This window comes from Saccopteryx leptura, chromosome 9, assembly GCF_036850995.1.
Source record: "Saccopteryx leptura isolate mSacLep1 chromosome 9, mSacLep1_pri_phased_curated, whole genome shotgun sequence".
Taxonomy (NCBI): domain Eukaryota; kingdom Metazoa; phylum Chordata; class Mammalia; order Chiroptera; family Emballonuridae; genus Saccopteryx; species Saccopteryx leptura.
In genome coordinates, this window is record NC_089511.1 from 92467761 (window position 1) to 92487349 (window position 19589).

The 19589-nt window shown below is 42.6% G+C and overlaps 1 protein-coding gene across 7 annotated transcripts in view; it reads left to right on the forward strand.

Annotated features, from left to right (window-relative positions):
• Nucleotides 1–19589, forward strand: part of MARCHF8 (membrane associated ring-CH-type finger 8) — a 130756-nt gene that overhangs the window by 72863 nt on the left and 38304 nt on the right. For 6 of the 7 annotated variants that reach the window (XM_066349640.1, XM_066349637.1, XM_066349638.1 and 3 more), the window contains 2 exons: nt 471–650; nt 3472–3522. The exons of the other annotated variant lie outside the window; for it this stretch is intronic. In XM_066349640.1, coding sequence (XP_066205737.1) covers nt 549–650; nt 3472–3522 — 153 coding nt within the window. In that variant the 5' untranslated portion in view covers nt 471–548. The remainder of the gene's footprint in view (nt 1–470; nt 651–3471; nt 3523–19589) is intronic. 7 annotated transcript variants of the gene reach the window in all.

The window sequence follows — 19589 nt, forward strand, 5'->3', positions numbered from 1 at the left end:
GGCCAACAACTAACTGGTCTAGAGAGTCTAGACTTTTAGAAGGTTATGCATACAGTACAGATTTCTTAAATTTATTTTATACTTCTTAACCTTTAATCTTACCATTATATGGACTCAAGGGTAGCAGTTTTAAGGAAAGATCGCTGCTTACATCAGGATGAGTGCTCATTTAAGAAAAAATTTTAACTTCAAAAATATTCTTATAACAAAGGATGATACTGCTGTGTTTAAAACCTAAGTAGCCGATGGAAAATTAACACCTGATTACACGTATATGGAGTCCAACAGCCTCTTTCAGGTGCTCCCATTTTATTACTTGAGAAAACTGTTACGATTTTCCCACATTTATTCATCTTCTAGTCTTCAAGTATTTGTGTCTGATGTTGTAACTTTACTTAAATATAAAATTCTAATTTCACTGTTGGAAATATGAGAAGTGCTTTAGCTCAGTTCTGTCTTCTCTTTCTCAGCTTCAAGTCCATGGCCCAAAATGACTCTACCACTGGAGACGCTCCTCTGTAAAGAAGACGGCCAGGCAGGAGGCTGGGATGAGCATGCTACTGCATCAGATCTCTGCCATTCCCTCCCAGGATGCCACCTCTGCTAGAGTATACAGGAGTAAGACCAAAGAAAAGGAGAGGGAAGAGCAGGTAATGGAAAAACACCCATTTTAGTTTACTTATTTGTGTTGTTTTTATTATATATAGTCTAAAAGGAGAAATTTGGAAGAGCAAGGCTTTTCTCTGGTTAGATACTAAAAAGCTTAGAAATTGTCTTTTCTGTAGGTGCCTAGATTTTCTATAGGTTTTCAGATTTTGGTATCAATTTATTCTGTCATGGATATGCATGACTTATTTATCTTCATTGGTTAAATCTACCTGTTTATATCTGGTGAATCGCTGAGCAGGTTCTTTGGATTCTCAGAATATGTGCAAAAGATAAATTTATTTGAACAAAAATGTATGAATGTTTCGTACATACTAGTCTCACCTCGTTGCAAGAATATCAGTTATCTTTGCCCTTGTATAGCTCTTGATTTGGTCTTTCAAACACTGAATTCGAGTTCAAAGAGATCAGTGATGAAGGAAGTTCAGGACCACCTAATTCCAGCCCAATGGCTTCCTGGAGAAAATAGCATTTACATGGAGAACCTGAGCAGTTACCTGGAGTTAGCCAGGAGAATGATAGTATGTTCCAGTTGGGGGATATAGTACATTCTGAAAGACCAAAGGATAGAGCACAGTGAGTTTGAAGAGATTAAAATAGGATTAACTGGGACATAAAGATTGAATTGGATAGTGGCAAGATAGGGAGTTGGAAAAGTTAAGGAGTTTGAGTTTAGGGACAGACAGGAAGGGAGAGAGACGAGAAGCATCAACTCATAGTTGCAGCACCTTAGTTCATTGATTGCTTTCTCATACATGTCTTGACCTTGCTCAAGCCAGCGACCTTTGGGCTCATGCTAGAGACCATGGGGTCATGTCTATGATCCCACACTCAAGCTAGAGACTGCACTCAAGCTGGTGAGCCCGTGCTCCAGCCAGCAACTTCAGGGTTTCAAACCTGAGTTCTCAGCATCCCAGGCTGACACTGTTCACTGTGCCACTGCCAGTCAAGCTCTTCTTCTTAAAGCAGGCCCTTTAATATTTCTTGCAATGTTGGCTTGATGGTAATGAACTCCTTTAAAGATTTTTTAGTATTTGGAACTCTTTATTTTGCCTTCAGTTTTAAATGACAGCCTTAATAGATAAAGCTGTCTTGGTTGTAGATTCTTGTTTTTAATTACTTGTAATATTTTATGCCAATCCCTTCTGGCCTGAAATATAAGGTATTTCTGTTGAGAAATCAGCTGACAGCCTTTTGGGAGCTCCTTTATAGGTAACTGTCTTTCTCTTGTTACTATTAAGATTCTCTCGCCTGACCTGTGGTGGCACAGTGGATAAAGCACTGACCTGGAAATGCTGAGGTCGCCAGTTCGAAACCCTGGGCTTGCCTGGTCAAGGCACATATAGGAGTTGATGCTTCCAGCTCCTCCCCACCTTCTCTCTCTGTCTCTCTCTCCTCTCTCTCTCTCTCCCTCTCTGTCTCTCTCTCTCCCTTTCTCTCTCCTCTCTAAAATGAATAAAAAAATTAAAAAAAAAAAAAAAAACTTTAAAAAAATATTAAAAAAAAAAAAAGATTCTCTCTTTGTCTTTAGCATTTGCCATTTTAGTTATGATGTGTCTTGATGTGGGCCTCTTTGCATTCATCTTGTTAAGGATTCTTTGTACTTCCTGGACTTGTGTGTCTTTTTTCTTCACCAGGTTAGGGAAGTTTTCAGCCATTAGTTTTTTAAACAGATACTCGGTCCATTTCTCAGTCTCTTCTACTTTCAGTACCCCTATGATGTGGATGTTGGTACACTTGATGTTGTTCTAGAGGTCCCTTAGACCAGTAGTCCCCAACCCCCGGGCCACGGACCAGTACCGGTCCGTGGGCCATTTGGTACCGGTCCAGAGAGAAAGAATAAATAACTTACATTATTTCCGTTTTATTTATATTTAAGTCTGAACGATGTTTTATGTTTTTTAAAATGACCAGATTCCCTCTGTTACATCCGTCTAAGACTCACTCTTGCCTGACCAGGCGGTGGCGCAGTGGATAGAGCGTTAGACTGGGATGTGGAAGGACCCAGGTTCGAGATCCCAAGGTCGCCAGCTTGAGCGTGGGCTCATCTGGCTTGAGCAAAAAGCTCACCAGCTTTGACCCAGGGTCGCTGGCTCCAGCAAGGGGTTACTCAGTCTGCTGAAGGCCCGTGATCAAGGCACATATGAGAAAGCAATCAATGAACAACTAAGGAGTCGCAATGGGCAACGAAAAACTAATGATTGATGCTTCTCATCTCTCTGTTCCTGTCTGTCTATCTGACTCTCTGTCTCTGTAAAAAAAAAAAAAAAGACTCACTCTTGATGCTTGTCTTGGTCATGTGATACATTTATCCATCCCACCCTAAAGGCTGGTCCGTGAAAATATTTTCTGACATTAAACCGGTCTGTGGCCCCAAAAAAGGTTGGGGACCACTGCGTTAGACTTTCCTCATTTCTTAAAATTCTTTTTTCTTTTTTTCTTTGCTTAGGTACTTACTTTTCCCTTGTTGTCTAAATTGCTGATTGATCCTCTGTTTCATTTAATTTGCTGTTGTTTTCTTCTATTGTATGCTTCATTTTCAGATATTATATTCTTCATTTCTGACTGGTTCTTTTTTATATGGTTTCTATGTCCTAGAGCATCCTTAGAACCATTGTTTATTTTTGTTTTGTTTTCCAGGTTAGAGGAGGGAAGATATAGTAAGACAGACTCTCAAGCTATTTTTTGTGCCTTAGGCTGATGCATTCAGACCAACCAAGCTATCCTCAGCTCCCGGCCATGCTCAAGCCAATTAGTTACTTGTTCTTTGCATGTTTTTTAATCACCTGTTTGGTTTTCTTGCAGAATGACAAGACTTTGGGACATTCCATGAGGCGTTCAAGTAGCAGTTCAAAGGTAGAGTGCCACTGAAATATGTTATTCTTGTAGCCTGAGGTTTTTGTATTCTTAACCTTGTAGGTGTTTATACTCTTCTTTTAAAGACATAAACTTCTTGATACAGTTCTTTAATCTGCTCTGGAACCATACAGTAGGGTGTATGGCAGTGATGTTTTTCTAGTGAGGTAAACTCTTAAGTGTGTGTTGAGGGCAGTGACTAATAGAAGACAACCCTATTTCTTCCAGTAGAAATCATTTACTTTCAGGTAAAAGAAATCTTTTTTTATATATTTTTTTTAATTTTTTTAATTCATTTTAGAAAGGAGAGAGAGAGGGAGAGAGAGAAAGGAGAGAGAGAGAGAGAAGGGGGGAGGAGCAGGAAGCATCAACTCCCATATGTGCCTTGACCAGGCAAACCCAGGGTTTCTAACCGGCGACCTTAGCATTTCCTGGTTGACGCTTTATCCACTGCGCCACCACAGGTCAGGCACAGGTAAAAGAAATCTTAAGGAGTCACCAGAGAATCTGTCACCTCAATTAGGAATGTATTTAACTGGTAGTAACAAAAATCCAACCCTGGTGACTTAAACAATTACAGATTTAGCCCTGGCCGGTTGGCTCAGCAGTAGAGCGTCGGCCTAGCGTGCAGAGGACCCAGGTTCGATTCCCGGCCAGGGCACACAGGAGAAGCGCCCATTTGCTTCTCCACCCCTCCGCCGTGCTTTCCTCTCTGTCTCTCTCTTCCCCTCCCGCAGCCGAGGCTCCACTGGAGCAAAGATGGCCCGGGCTCTGGGGATGGCTCTGTGGCCTCTGCCTCAGGCGCTAGAGTGGCTCTGGTCGCAACATGGCGACGCCAGGGATGGGCAGAGCATCGCCCCATGGTGGGCGTGCCGGGTGGATCCCGGTCGGGCACATGCGGGAGTCTGTCTGACTGTCTCTCCCTGTTTCCAGCTTCAGAAAAATGAAAAATGAAAAAAAAAAAGAAAAAAAAAAAAACAATTACAGATTTATATGGTTCCAATGACAAGATGTCAAGAGGTAGATAGATGGTCCAAGGCTGGTGCAGTTGCTAATAGAGGTTATCAGGAAGCCGGGGCACTTTCTATTCTCTCTGTGCTATCTTCCTTAGCACTTTGTCATCCTTATGCTTAGTACTTCATGGTCTTCAGGTAGGACCTGTGGCCCTGGCAGGAATGAAATGGTGAAGGGTGGAGGGTTGTGTCAGATGAGAGTGACCTTTTCAGGAGGAAGACAGAAGCTTTTCCAGAAGCCCCATCTGCTGACTGACTCCTGCTTACCTCTCACTGCTCACTCTGGGTCATAGACCAGCCCAGCTAGAAGGTGGTTAGGAAAGGAGGACTGAGCCGGTGCCTCTGATGCTCCTGAGTGATTGATGGCAGCTGTTACAACTTGATTACACAACTCTATGCTTTAAAGTAACTTTCACCTAGGTGTGAAAATTAAGAATCTAATAAAAACTTTGCCTTTTTCCTTTTTTCCTTTTTATGTACATTTGTATTGTATATTCTTTGTGCCAGGTACTGAGTTCCAGGTGTGGGCATAAAATGATGAGGAAAACAAACATGGCCACAAACATTGAGCTTTTCTGTAAATGGGGTTGGAATTTTCTTTAAAAGCAGTTTTGGCCCCACATTAACACCTTTAGGAGCAGGGGAACTATAAAAGTCTCAATGCCTTCTGCCACAGAGCAGTTCCAAGAAAATTTGGGCCTCTTTCATTTTCAAAGCAAGGCTTCCTACACAGTAACTGGGATCAAAGGAAAGTCTCAGGAGTAAGTGAGTGATGTGTGCTTATATAACTTCCTGGTATGAAGTTTTGTTTCAAAATGTACTTCTCTGTAGGGCATGAATCAGTGAAATGGGGCTGGGGGCAGGCAGACAGCACTACTGGGAAGGAGAATGTTGTTTTTGAGAATGCAGTTCTTTCTTGTAGTGTTTGTAAAATAAGCCTGTTGTTAGAGGCCAATTCTAGAGCAAGATGCATAAAATTTTTATCTTCCATGTAGCAGACATACTTAAATAGATGTTTCATACCCTTGAGATAGAAGATACAAAGGAAGGTCAAACTAGGAGCATGCTTTATGTCACCGAAAATCTCCATTGTCTCTTGTCAGACTTTCTGCCGTCTGAGCCTCCAGCTGGGTTCAGCACTGGTTGTGCTCCCCTTAGTCACCTGTAGTCTGCATTATGCTTCTGCACTCTACCGCTTTCTGGTTCTGCCTTGTGAAATCAGAGTTGAGAACAGTTTTTAAAAAATGTCTCATCTAGATTTTGTTTGAAGGTGATTGAGTGTTCTGGTGTTTATTTGAAGTTCCTGTGTTTCATTGTAGCCTCAGAAACCACACTTGGCTTTCAGAGAAGGAAACAGGCATTTTAGACAGGACTGCAAGAAGCTACTAGGATGTTGGCAGCTTACCTGTCTTTAAAATGTACAGTATCCAGGTGATTAGTGTTCATATGTCTATTGGCCATCTATATGTCTTAGGAGAACTGTGTATTCAGGTTGCTTGCCCATTCTTTAATTGAATCATTTGGTGTTAAGTTTTATGAGTTCTTTATAAATTTTAGATATGGACCCCTTATCAGATGTATAATTGGCAAATATATTCTCTCATTCAGTAGGTTATCTTTTAGTTTTGTTGTTGGTTTTTTTTGCTGTGCAGACACTTTTTAATTTAATGTAGTCCCATTTGTTAACTTTTTCTTTTGTTTCAGTTGCCCAAGTAGATATATTAGAAAAAATACTCCTAAGAGAAATGTCAGATTTTACTGCTTGTTTTCTTCTAGCAGTTTTATGATTTTGAATCTTACATTTAAGTCTTTTATTCATTTTCTATTTATTCCTGTATATGGTGTAACCGGATAGTCTAGTTTCATTTTTTTGCATGTGTTTGTCCAATTTTCCCAGCACCATTTATTGAATACAGTATCTTTACCCCATTGTATGTTGCCTCCTGTGTCAAATATTAATTGACCAAAAAGGCATGGGTTTATTTCTGGGCTCTCTATTCTGTTCCATTGATATATATGTCTGTTTTTAATGCCAGGACCATGCTGTTTTGATTACTGTATAGTTTGATATCAGATAGTATGATACCTTCAACTTTGTTCTTCTTTCTCAACATTGCTGAGTCTGTTCAGGGTCTTTTGTGGCTCCATATACATTTTTGGATATTTGTTCTGATTCTGTGCAACATGCCATTGGTATCTTGATAGGAACTGTGTTGCACCTACAGATTGCTTTGGGCGGTATGGACATTTTATTTGTTTATTTTTATTTTTAAAAATTTCTATTAATTGAGAGAGGCATCAACTTATTATCCCACTTAGTTGTTCCATTTAGTTGTGCACTCATTGACTGCTTCTAATATGTGCTGTGACCAGGGATTGAAACTACAACCTCAGTGCACCAGGACGATGCTTTATCCAGTGAACCACCCAGTCAGGGCCAGTATGGACATTTTAATTATGTTAATTCTTTCTATCTCTAAACATTGTGTATGCTTTCACTTGTATCTTCTTCAATTTCTTTCTTTAGTGTCTTACAATTTTCTGAGTACTGGTCTTTTCAATCCTTGGTTAAATTTATTCCTGGGTTTGTTTCTTCTTGTTGCCATTTTAAATGGGATTGTTTTCTTATTTTCCCTTTCTGATACTTCATTATTGTTGTATGAAAGTGCAACTGATTTCTGGATATTTTGAACCTTGGTACTTTACTGAATTCATGTATCAATTCTAGTAGTTTGTTTATGGAATCTTATGGTTCTCTATGTACAGTATCACCTCATCTGCAAATACTGATCTCTTCTATTTTTTTTTGTGCAAATATTTTTTATTGATTTTAATTTATTGTGTTTACACAGATTCTAGTGTTGCCCCGAATGCATCACCCCTCCACCATATTCCCCTCAAAATCTTCCTTGCCCCCTCCCCATATTGCCCTCCCCCTTCCCTCACCTTTACCCCATCCTATCATCCCCTTTCCCTCTGTTCTCTTTTCCTCTGGTCCCTTTGATCTCTCCTCTGTCTCAATTCTGTTCCTCAGTTCACATTGTTCATTGGATTCCTCAAATGAGTGAGGTCATATGATATTTTTCTTTTTCTGCCTGGTTTATTTCACTTAACATAATAGTTTCCAGGTCCATCCACGTTGTCGCAAAAAGTAAGATTTCCTTCTTTTTCATGGCCACATAGTATATGTACTACTACTTTTTAATCCACTTGTCCACTGACGGACACTTGAGCTGTTTCCAGATCTCTGCTATTGTGAACAATGCTGCCATAAACATGAGGGTGCATTTCTCCTTTTGAAACGGTGCTATGGAGTTCTTGGGGTATATTCCTAAAAGTGGGATAGCTGGGTCAAAAGGCAGTTTGATTTTTAATTTCTTGAGGAATCTCCATACTGTTTTCCACAGTGGCTGCACCAGTCTGCATTCCCAACAGCAGTGCAGGAGGGTTCCCTTTTCTCCACATCCTCGCCAGCACTTATTTTGTGTTGTTTTGTTGATGAGCACCATTCTGACAGATGTGAGGTGATATCTGATTGTGATTTTAATTTGCATTTCTCTAATGACTAGTGATGTTGAGCATTTTTTCATATGCCTATTGGCCATCTGTATGTCCTCTTTGAAGAAGTGTCTATTCATTTCTTTTGGCCATTTTTTGGTTGAATTGTTTATCTTCCTGCTGTTGAGTTTTACAAGTTCTTTGTAAATTTTGGTTATTAACTCCTTGTCAGATGTATTGTCAAATATGTTCTCCCATTGTGTAGTTTGTCTTTTTATTCTGTTCTTATTGTCTTTAGCTGTGCAAAAGCTTTTTAGTTTGATATAGTCCCATTTGTTTATCCTGTCTTTTATTTCACTTGCCCGTGGAGATAAATCAGCAAATATATTTCTGCAAGAGAGATGTCGGAGAGCTTACTGCCTATGTTTCCTTTAAGATGCTTATGGTTTCACGGCTTACATTTAAGTCTTTTATCCATTTTGAGTTTATTTTTGTGCATAGTGTAAGTAAGTTGGTGGTCTACTTTCATTTTTTTTAAGGTAGCTGTCCAATTTTCCCAACACCATTTGTTGAAGAGGCTGTGTCTACTCCATTGTATGCTCTTATCATTGATTGTCAAATATCAGTTGTCCATAAAGGTGTGGGTTTATTTCTGGGTTCTCTGTTCTGTTCCATTGATCTATATGCCTGTTCTTATGCCAGTAACAAGCTGTTTTGAGTACAATGGCCTTATAATATAACTTGATATCAGGAAGTGTGATACCACCCACTTTATTATTCTTTTTCAAGATTGCTGAGGCTATTTTTTGCTTCCATATAAATTTTTGGAATATTTTTTTCTATATCTTTGAAGTATGTCATTGGTATTTAAATTGGTATTGCATTGATTTATAAATTGCTTTGGGTAATGTAGACATTTTAATGATGTTTATTCTTCCCAACCATGAACACGGTATATGCTTCCACTTGTTTGTATCTTCCTTGAATTGTTTTTTCAATGTTTTATAATTTTCCGAGTACAATTCTTTAATCTCCCTGCTTAAATTTACTCCTAAGTACTTTATTTTTTTGTTGCACTACTGAAGGGGATTGTTTCCTTAATTTCTCTTTCTGACAGTTCATTGTTGGTGTATAGAAATGTCTCTGATTTCTGAGTATTAATTTTATATCCTGCCACCTTGCTGAATTCAATTATCAGGTCTAGTAGTTTTTTGACTGAGACTTTAGGGTTTTCTAGATACAATGTCATATCATCTGCAAATAATGATAGTTTTATTACTTTTCCAATTTGGATGCTTTTTATTTCTTCTTGTCTGATTGCTGTGGCTAGGACTTCCAGAACTATGTTGAATAAGAGTGGTGAAAGGGGGTACCCCTGCCTTGTTCTTGATCTTAAGAGGATTGCTTTTAACTTTTGCCCATTGACTATGTTGTTGGCTGTGGGTTTGTCATAGATGGCCTTTATCATATTGAGGTATGTTCCCTGTATTCCTACTTTGCTGAGAGTTTTGATCATAAATGGGTGATGGATTTTATCAAATGCTTTTTCTGCATCTATTGAAATTATCATATGGTTTTTCTCCTTCCTTTTGTTTATGTGATGAATAACATTGATTTACAAATATTGTACCAGCTTTGCCTCCCCAGAATAAATCCCACTTGATAATGATGTATGATTTTTTTCATGTATTGCTGGTCTGGTTTGCTAATATTTTGTTGAGGATTTTAGCATCTAAATTCATCAGGGATATTGACCTATAATTATCTTTCTTTGTTCCAAAGAAGAACATTATTCTGGTTTTGGAACCAGAATAATGCTCACCTCATAAAAGGAGCTTGAGAAGGATAGGAGTTAGTTCTTCTTTGAATATTTGATAGAATTCACTTGTGAAGCCATCTGGCCCTGGGCTTTTGTTTGTTGGGAGTTTTTTGATAACTGTTTCTATCTCATTTGTTGTAATTGGTCTGTTTAGGTTTTCTGATTCTTCCTGATTGATTTTTTTTTTAATTTTTTTCAAATTTTTTATTTATTCATTTTAGTGAGGAGAGGGAGAGACAGAGAGAGAGAGAGAGAGAGAGGAGAGAGAGGAGAGACAGAGAGAGAGAAGGGGCAGGAGCTGGAAGCATCAACTCCCATATGTGCCTTGACCAGGCAAGCCCAGGGTTTTGAACCGGCGACCTCAGCATTTCCAGGTCAATGTTTTATCCACTGCACCACCACAGGTCAGGCTCTTCTTGATTGATTTTTAAAAGATTATATGTTTTAAGAAATTTGTCCATTTCATGTAGGTTGTCTAATTTTTTGGAATACAGTTTTTTCCTAGTATTTTCTAACAATCCTTTGTATTTCTGTTGTCAGTTATTTCTCCACTCTCATTTCTAATTTTATTTGAGTCCTCTCTCTCTCTTTTTTTGGTGAGTCTGGCTAAAGGTTCATCGATCTTGTGTACCTTTTCAAAGAACCAGCTCTTGGTTTCATTGATCCTCTGTATTTGTCTTTAGCCTCTATGTCATTTATTTCTGCTCTGATCTTTATTATTTCCTTCTTACTACTAGCTCTGGGCTTTACTTGCTGTTCTTTATCTAATTCTTTTAGATGAAGGGTAGATTGTTTATTTGAGCTTTTTCAAGCTTCTTAAAGTATGCCTATAATGCTATGAACTTCCCTCTCAGGACTGCTTTTGTTGTGTCCCATAAATTTTGAATTGTTGTATATTCATTATCATTTGTTTCTAGGAATTATTTTATTTATTCTTTGATCTCATTCTTAATCCATTTGTTATTTAATAACATGCTATTTAGTTTCCAAGTGTTTGAGTATTTTTCCGTTTTTCTGTTGTGGTTGAGTTCTAGTTTCATGCCACTGTGATCAGAGAATATGTCTGATATGATTTCAATTTTCTTAAATTTGTTGAGACTTGTTTTATGCCCTAACATGTGGTCTATCCTAGAGACTGTACCATGAGCGCTTGAAAAGAATTTATATTCTGCTGCTTTAGGGTGAAAGGTTCTGAAGATATTTATTAAATTCAGTTGATCTAGTGTGTTCTTTAAGTCTGCTGTTTCTTTGTTAATTTTCTTTCTTGAGGATCTATCTAGTGATGTTAGTGGAATATTGAAATCACCTTCTATTATAGTATTGCTGTTGATCTCACCTTTTATATCCATCAAAGTCTGCTATTTTAGGTGCTCCTATATTAATTAGGTGCATAGATATTTATAATAGTTATCTCTTTCTGTTGGATTACTCCCTTTATCATTCTGTAATGACGTTCCTTATCTCTTACTATAGCCTTTGTTTTAAAGTCCATTTTGTGCCTGACCAGGTGGTGGCGCATTGGATAGAGCATAAAGCTCACCAGCTTGGACCCAAGGTCACTGGCTCGAGCAAGGGGTTACTCGGTCTGCTGAAGGCCCGTGGTCAAGGCACATATGAGAAAGCAGTCAATGTACAACTAAGGTGTCACAATGAAAAACTGATGATTGATGCTTCTCATCTCTCCGTTCCTATCTGTCTGTCCCTATCTATCCCTCTCTCTGACTCACTCTCTGTCTCTGTAAAAAAAAATAAAAAATAAAGTCCATTTTATCTGATAAAAGTATTTCTACCCCAGCTTTATTTTCATTTCCATTTGCATGAAATATTTTTTTCCATGCTTTTACCTTCAGCCTATGTGCATCTTTTGTTTTGAGGTGTGTCTCTTGTAGACAGCATATGTATGGGTCCTGTTTTCTTATCCACGCAGCTACCCTATCTCTTTTGATTGGATTATTTAATCCACTTACATTTAAGGTTATTATTGATATGTAGTTGTTTCTTGCCATTTTATTCTTTTTTCTTGTTTTTTTCCCAAAGCTGGAAATGGGGAGGCAGTCAGACAGACTCCCGCATGCGCCCGACCGGGATCCACCTGGCATGCCCACCAGGGGGCGATGTTCTGCCCCTCTGGGGCGTCGCTCTGTTACATCCAGAGCCATTCTAGCGCCTGAGGCAAAGGCCACAGAGCCATCCCCAGTGCCCGAGCCATCTTTGCTCCAATGGAGCCTCGGCTGCGGGAGGGGAAGAGAGAGACAGAGAGGAAGGAGAGGGGAAGGGGTGGAGAAGCAGATGGGCGCTTCTCCTGTGTGCCCTGGCCGGGAATCGAACCCGGGACTCCTGCATGCCAGGCTGACGCTCTACCGCTGAGCCAACCGGCCAGGGTTGCCATTTTATTCTTTAAAGCTGTATTCCTCTTTTGCTATATTCTTTTCCTCCTTTGATCTGTTTACAACAGGCCCCTTAACATTTCTTACAGCATTGGTTTGGGTGTAATGAATTCCTTGTGTTTTTTTTTTTTGGTCTGGAAAGCTTTTTATTTCTCTGTCAATTTTAAATGATAGCCTTGCTTGATAAAGTAGTCTTGGTTGTAGGTTCTTGTTCTGCATTACTTTGAATATTTCTTGTCATTCCCTTCTGGCCTTAAGTGTTTCTGTTGATAAGTTGGATGTCATCCTTATGCAGTCTCCTTTGAAGGTGATAGCCTTTTTTTCTCTAGCAGCTTTTAATGTTTTCTCTTTATCTCTTAGCTTTGGTATTTTAATTATGATGTGTCTTGGTGTAGATTTCTTTGGGTTTTCTTTAATTGAATTCTCTGTGCTTCTTGAACTTGTGTGACTTTTTCCATCAATTAGGAAGTTTTTAGCTGTGATTTGATTGAACAAAGTCTCTATCCCTTGTTATTTCTCTTCTTCAGGAACCCCTATGATGCAGATGTTATTTCTCTTCATGTTGTCACAGAGCTTTCTTAGAGTTTCCTCATATTTTTTGAGTCTCTTTTCTTTTGCTGCTCAGCTTTTGTGCCTTCGTTTATCTTGTCCTCTAACTCGCTGATTCGATTCTCTGCTTCATCCATCCTGCTTTTAATTCCTTCCATAGTAGTCTTCATTTCTGATACTGTATTTGTCATTTCTGACTGATTCTTTTTTATTACTTCAATGTTATTTTTTATACTTGCTATCTATTTAGGTATTTGTTATGTCCATCTATTGTTGTTCTAAGATCTTGGAGCATCCTAACAATCATTATTTTAAACTCTGAATCTGGTAATTTGGTTATATCTGACTCATTCAATTCCTTTTCTGGGGATTTCTCTCGATTCATTTGGGCTGCATTTCTCTATCTTCTCATTCTGTCTCTGCATAAGAAGGGTGTAGCCACAGGAGTCCAATGGTTGTGGCCTCTGTGTTCCCTAGGTGTGGTCTGTATGCAGGCTTACCTCCCTTTCCGCTGCTGCCTCAGGCATTCGCGTATGGGCATTGCCCGTGCTGGCCAGGCCCGCTGTGGCAGTCACTGCGGTTTCTACCTCTCCTGCACCAGAAGGGCTGTGTTCACGTGCCTGCGTCTACGAGCCTCTGCCCAGTCCCCTTCCCCCGTGGGGCTGCGCGCCATGCCCGGTGGCCAAGCCTCAGTACCGCAGGTGGGGCTGCATACCTGTGCTCATCTGGGGGTCTCAGCCTGTTCCCCGGATTTTGCCCTGCTACTGCAACCCCTGGCCTCATGGGCCCGGCGGGGTTGCGTGTTCACACTCAGCCACAGGTCTCTACAAGTTCCCTGGCTTTTGCCTTTCCCCTGTGGGCGGGATTTCAGGCAGGACCACTCTTGCTCACCTGACCTGTAGCGGGGTTGTACCGCTTTTGTGTGCCCCCCCGCCCCCCCCCCAAGACTAAGATCACATTGGGCCTCAGTCGTGGCCATCCTGGCTTCCGAACCCACAGATAGGACCTCACTTCTGCGTCCTGCCATCATCTGCCCTCTGATGAGCCCTCAACAGTGTGGGTGGGGCACTACAGCTCAGACACTAGCACTTTATAGTGTATTCCTTAATGCTCTCTCCTTCTAAGCAACTCTGCTCTGAGTGCCACAGAAGAGCTTGTTTGGCTGGTGTCCTGCTTCCCTTTGCTGGTATTGCTGGTTCCAGGGGAAATACTCATTTTAGATTTGGGGGGTGAGTCAGCCCAGGGGTTAGGGTGGCTGTCCCTCAAAGTGTTTCTCCCTGTGCCTCCTAGATTACTCTCTCTTCCTGCTACTCCAGTCCTCTCCTCTCTCTCTGTCCCCCAGAGTCCCGGGTGAGTGGTTGTGAAAGAGGTTTTCTGCATGGTCCCTTTAAGAAGAATCCTAGGTCTGAGAAATCTGTCTCTTTCTCACAAACAGTATCCTGACTTATTTCGCAGCTAAATACTATCCATATGCATCTAGGCTCTGGTGCTGTAGGCTGGGACTTTGTTCCTAGGGCTCAGGGCCCTCCCCTCTCCGCTAAACTCACTTCCCCCCACGCAAGTCCCTCCAGGCTGCCGCTCACTCCAGGCAGCTAGGCTGCCCTCTTCACCTTTCCGCTTTTCCTACCAGTCTCAGTGTGGTTTTGTTGGTCAAATAAGTTTGTAAATATGATATATATGTTTGCTCGTTTATAGTTTGTATTGGGTGTGAGGGACAGGCTGTAAGCAGGCCGGGTCGTTATAGCCTGAGGCTTAGTTTTAAGACTAAGCTTTTCCTCACACCCTTGACTGATTGCATGATGTGGGGTGGTGCACTCTCATGAGGAGTCCCATTATGCCTCAGATAAGTGACTTTGTATCAGAGACTTCCTTGTTTGTATATTGGATTAAAGGTTTTGAGTTCTATACTATAAAGTGGGGCAGACCGGGAGCTTGCTCTTTCTAGGTTCCTGTTATCACTATTGCAGGGACCTCCCTGATCCCTTTCTAGTTCGAGGATTGTCCCTGTGATTTCTTCATAACCACCTGGCACGTGGTACTGCTTGGTGTTAGAAGCAGTTATGAAGAAATCACAGGGACAATCCTCGAACTAGACATCCACCCCCAAAATATACTCAGGAATGGGAGTGCTACAGTGAGTTAGTAAAGGTCCTTCAGGAACTAGGTATGAAGAATGCTGTTTTCAACCCTGGGTCCCATGGGCCAGACGAGGAAGTGTTTACGGCAAAAATGAGGGAATTTGTCCTTGCTAGCACCCTGTCAGCCCTTTTTGGGTCACTTGTGGCTATCTTGAGCCCCTATGTGGGGCAGCCCATCAATGCAGTTACACAGATGGTAGAGCGTCGGCCTGGCGTGCAGGAGTCCCGGGTTTGATTCCCTGCCAGGGCACACAGGAGAATAGCAGGTTTTCTGCATTTCCCTTGTCTTCTCTTGTGGCTTGCCTGTCTTGGTAAGACACCAATAAACAGAATGGCCCACCATCCTCCGACTCTGCCATTTCTGTACCGTCTGCCCGAATCTAGTGGGAACCTGCATGTGAATGGCCATGGTGGTGGCTCCTGGTCTTACAACTGGTGTAGTTTGTGGCAGGATTCGGAGATCGGTATGGGGCCGCCACCCTTGAGAGGTGGGGTAGAGGACTGGTTGCTGCTCTGGCTCCCAATGCCTATCCTTTTAGGGGCCATGGGCTATGTGTTTTTTACTCAAGAGGAAACCAGGAGTTCTGTGCGAGAAGCTGCCCGAGGTCAAAAGCTTCAGTATGAATTGCAAATAGAACAGCAGAAAAGGCTGGAATTAGAGTGAGCACTGGAGAAGGAATTACGGGTTCGCGAGTTGCAGTCTACCCTGGAAGCTGAACGTTTGCACCGGCAGTTGTTGGAGAAACAACTGCAGATTCAAGAGCTCGAGTCTCAGCTTCTGGCCAAAAGCCAGCGGCCACAGGAGCCTAAACGGTCACCAAAGGAGCAGCAGCATCGGTGCCAGTGGATTGGCTTTGAGTCAGTGGGAGCAGGAGTTTGCTACTCCTCTTCTGAGGATGAGAAGGTTCAGGCTGAAGCTGCCATATGCACACTGAGAGCCTGACCAGTGGTCGCCAAGAAGGTAAAAACCCAGCAACAAAGAGTCCCTCAGGGGCAGCCACAGCCTCCTGCCCAGGTAATGGAACACTCTGTGGTCCAGCCTTATACCCAGGCAGAGCTGATGGAGTTAGGGGCACAATTTAGGCAGAAACCTACTGAATCCCTGGTAGCCTGGTTACTACGATTATGGGACATAGGTGTGGGTGGCCTGTGTGGGTGGCATCATGCTCTCCAGAACAGAGATGGAGAAATTGGCCGCCATTACCACACACTCCTCCTTGAGGCAGCGTCTTCAGAACTGCCATGACAACCCAGGAAACCATACCCTATTAGAATGGGTGATGGCCACCATTTGTTTGGTCTGGCAGAATGCTGGAGAATTGCCAGGGGCAGTGAGTCGGTGGCAGTGCTACAGTGAGTTAGTAAAGGTCTTTCGGGAACTAGGTATGAAGAATGCTGTTTTCAACCCTGGGTCCCATGGGCCAGACGAGGAAGTGTTTACAGCAAAAATGAGGGAATTTGTCCTTGCTAGCACCCTGTCAGCCCTTTTTGGGTCACTTGTGGCTATCTTGGGCCCCTATGTGGGGCAGCCCATCAATGCAGTTACACAGATGGTAGTAGATTTGGGAGAGCTGGAGGCCGCTCGGGATCATAAAGCAGTGAGGGCTGCTGCCTATGTTGCCCCCCACAACTAACAAGGGAAACGGGCCTGTAAAGGTTACCCGAACGTAGATGTGGGTAGATTTGATTGTGACTGGAGCAGATAAGGGGAAATTGGATGGCCAGTTTAATAAAATTCTTTTGGAGCTTTGGCAGCAGCTTAAACCAGAACAGAAGTTCCAGCCACTGAGACGAAAGGCCCCAGCAGCTACCAATAAAACGTTTGGTGCTCAGGCAGCTTGGTTACAAGATTATATGATAGAGATGGCTGAGGAAGAGGAGAACTCCCAAGACCCACCCCACTGTACCAGTTTGAATAGGAAAAAGGCCGAGGGACCCGTCTAACAGGGATGGGCAGGGACTAGAGGCCACATGTGGAACTGGCTATCCACTGGTCCCCTTCCAATGTACAATGGGTGTTGGCCTTGGTGGATACAGGTGCAGAATGTTCCCTCCTCTATGGGAACCCAGAGCAGTTTGCTGGGATCCCAGTGGCCATTGACGGTTATGGGGACCAAACTGTTCAAGTGAAGCCAATAACTATTCCACTGGGGATAGGAAGACTGCCTCCTAAGCCATATAAGGTGTATGTATCTCCCATTCCTGAGTATATTTTGGGGGTAGATGTCTTGCAAGGACTGTGGCTGTAAACTACAGCCGGGGAGTTTCGGCTGCGGATCAGGGTCGTGAAGGCAGTATTGCGGGGACACGCATCACATTCCCCTTTGCAATTACCCATCCCTCGGTGTGTGACTAACACCAAGCAGTACCACCTGCCAGGTGGTTATGAAGAAATCACAGGGACAATCCTCGAACTAGAAAAGGTGGGGATCATCTGGCCAGTGCACAGTCCTTACAACTCCCTGGTATGGCCTGTGCGCAAACCAGACAGAACCTGGGGAATGACAGTGGATTACAGAGAACTTAATAAAGTTGTTCCCCCTTTGCACGCTGCTGTTCCTTGGATAGCTAACATGATGGCTTGGCTAAGCCATGAGTTGGGGACATACCACTTTGTGTTACACTTGGCCAATGCTTTTTTCTCTATTGATATAGCAGCAGAGAGTCAAGACCAATTTGCCTTCAGTTGGGAAGGGAGACAATGGACCTTTACAGTGTTACCCCAGGGCTATTTGCATAGCCCCACCTTGTGCCATGGGCTGGTGGCTGCTGACCTGGCTAAATGGAAACAGCCAGAGGCAGTTTGCATGTACCATTATATTGATGATATCATGCTAATTAGTGATTCTTTTCCAGAATTGGAGCAAGCAGTCCCTACCCTGCTATCCCATTTGAAAGCATGTGGCTGGGCAGTCAATGAGAACAAATTACAAGGACCTGGGTTATCTGTTAAATTCTTGGGAGTTGTCTGGTCGGGTAAGACAAAAGTTATCCCTGACACAGTTATAGATAAGATCAAAGCATACCCCGTGCCCACTACAGTAAAACAGTTACAGGAATTTTTAGGTTTTTTGAGGTATTGGCGAGCATTTATACCCCATTTGGCTTAGTTACTACACCCCTTGTACAAACTTATTCAAAGGGGGTTCTTTGGGATTGGACTGAGCAGACGCAAGGTTCATTTGCAGCAGCTAAGAGAGCTGACAAGGTGGCACAGGCCTTGAGTGTGTTTGATCCTGCCAGGCCCTGTGAACTAGATGTTCATACAATCTCGGAGGGGTTTGGATAGGGCTTGTGGCAACGGACAGAGCTCTTATGGCAACTGTTGGGCAGATAAAATGTATTATGCTCACTTTGTTAAAGATAACATGAGGAGGCCGTCGCCCAGGTGATATTAATGTGTGTTGGGGTGGGCTAAAGGCAGGCAGAATCCTTGTAGCCTGGGGCTTGGTTTTGGGATTAAGCCTTTCCTACCCTTTTTGATGTAGGGTGGTACAATCCAATCATGCCTCAGAGAAGTGACTGTATTAGAGACTACCCTGTTTTGTATATTGGATTAAAGGTTATGAAGCTACACTATAAAATGGGGATGGAACGAGAGTTTGCTCTCTTGGTTCCTGAGGTTAGCATGAGAGAGCAGAGAAAGTAGAGCCAGCAGCGGGAGGAGGCCACGTGGAGGAGGCCAGGAGAAGCAGCCAAGATGGCGGAGTGCTGAGTGAGATGCCAGTCTGTGTAGAGTTTGTATCTGGGATAAGGACGGAGATGGGGAACTGAGGAGAATAAGTTTGGTGAGCTAGAAACCTTTGATTCTAGGAAACTCGGATAAGTCAGTGGCTTTGTGAGCACTGAGTGTGACTGGGTTTTGGAGCCCAGTGTGTATTTTTACTTGCCCGCCGGGTGCAAGCTAGATTAAAGGCTATGGCCCACCAGTTTTTGGCTCCATGGTTTCTTTACCGACTGTCCGAATCCAATGCGAACCTGCATGGACCGGGCTACTCTGATGGTAGCCCTGGCCCTGCCTGCTGGCTTTACAGCAACCTATTGGGTTTTGGTCCCAGTTGTGGAAAGGTGCTGAAGTTTATTATTCATTAGTGGAGAAGCAGCTGGCAACTGTGTATGCTGCCCTCCGGGCCACTGACAATATTATGACCACAACTCCAGTTACAGTCAAGACCACATACCCTATTGCAAGATGGGTGAGAGATTGGGCAACCAAACCACATAGTGGTATGGCCCAAATGTCTACCCTGGCCAAATGGAGTACCTACCTTCAACAATGCTGTGTGCTCTTAGCACCAGCCCATTGAGAGCAGAACTGCAGGAAGTCTTGGTTCCTGTCACCAATGCGACCTTAGAGTCAGGTGCAGCTGGGGCTCAGGAGGCAGAACCTGAAGTCAGTCTGTTGGTCAAATAGGTTTGTGGATGTGATATATATGTTTGCTCGCTTGTGACTTATATTGGGTGTGGGGGACAGGCTATAAGCAGGCCAGGTCGTTGTAGCCTGGGGTTTGGTTTTGGGACTAAGCTTTTCCCCACACCCTTGAATGATTGTATTATCTGGGTGGTGCAGTCTCATGAGGAATCCAATTATGCCTTGGATGGGTGACTTTGTATCGGAGACTTCCTTGTTTGTATATTGGATTAAGGGATTTTGGTTTTCTAC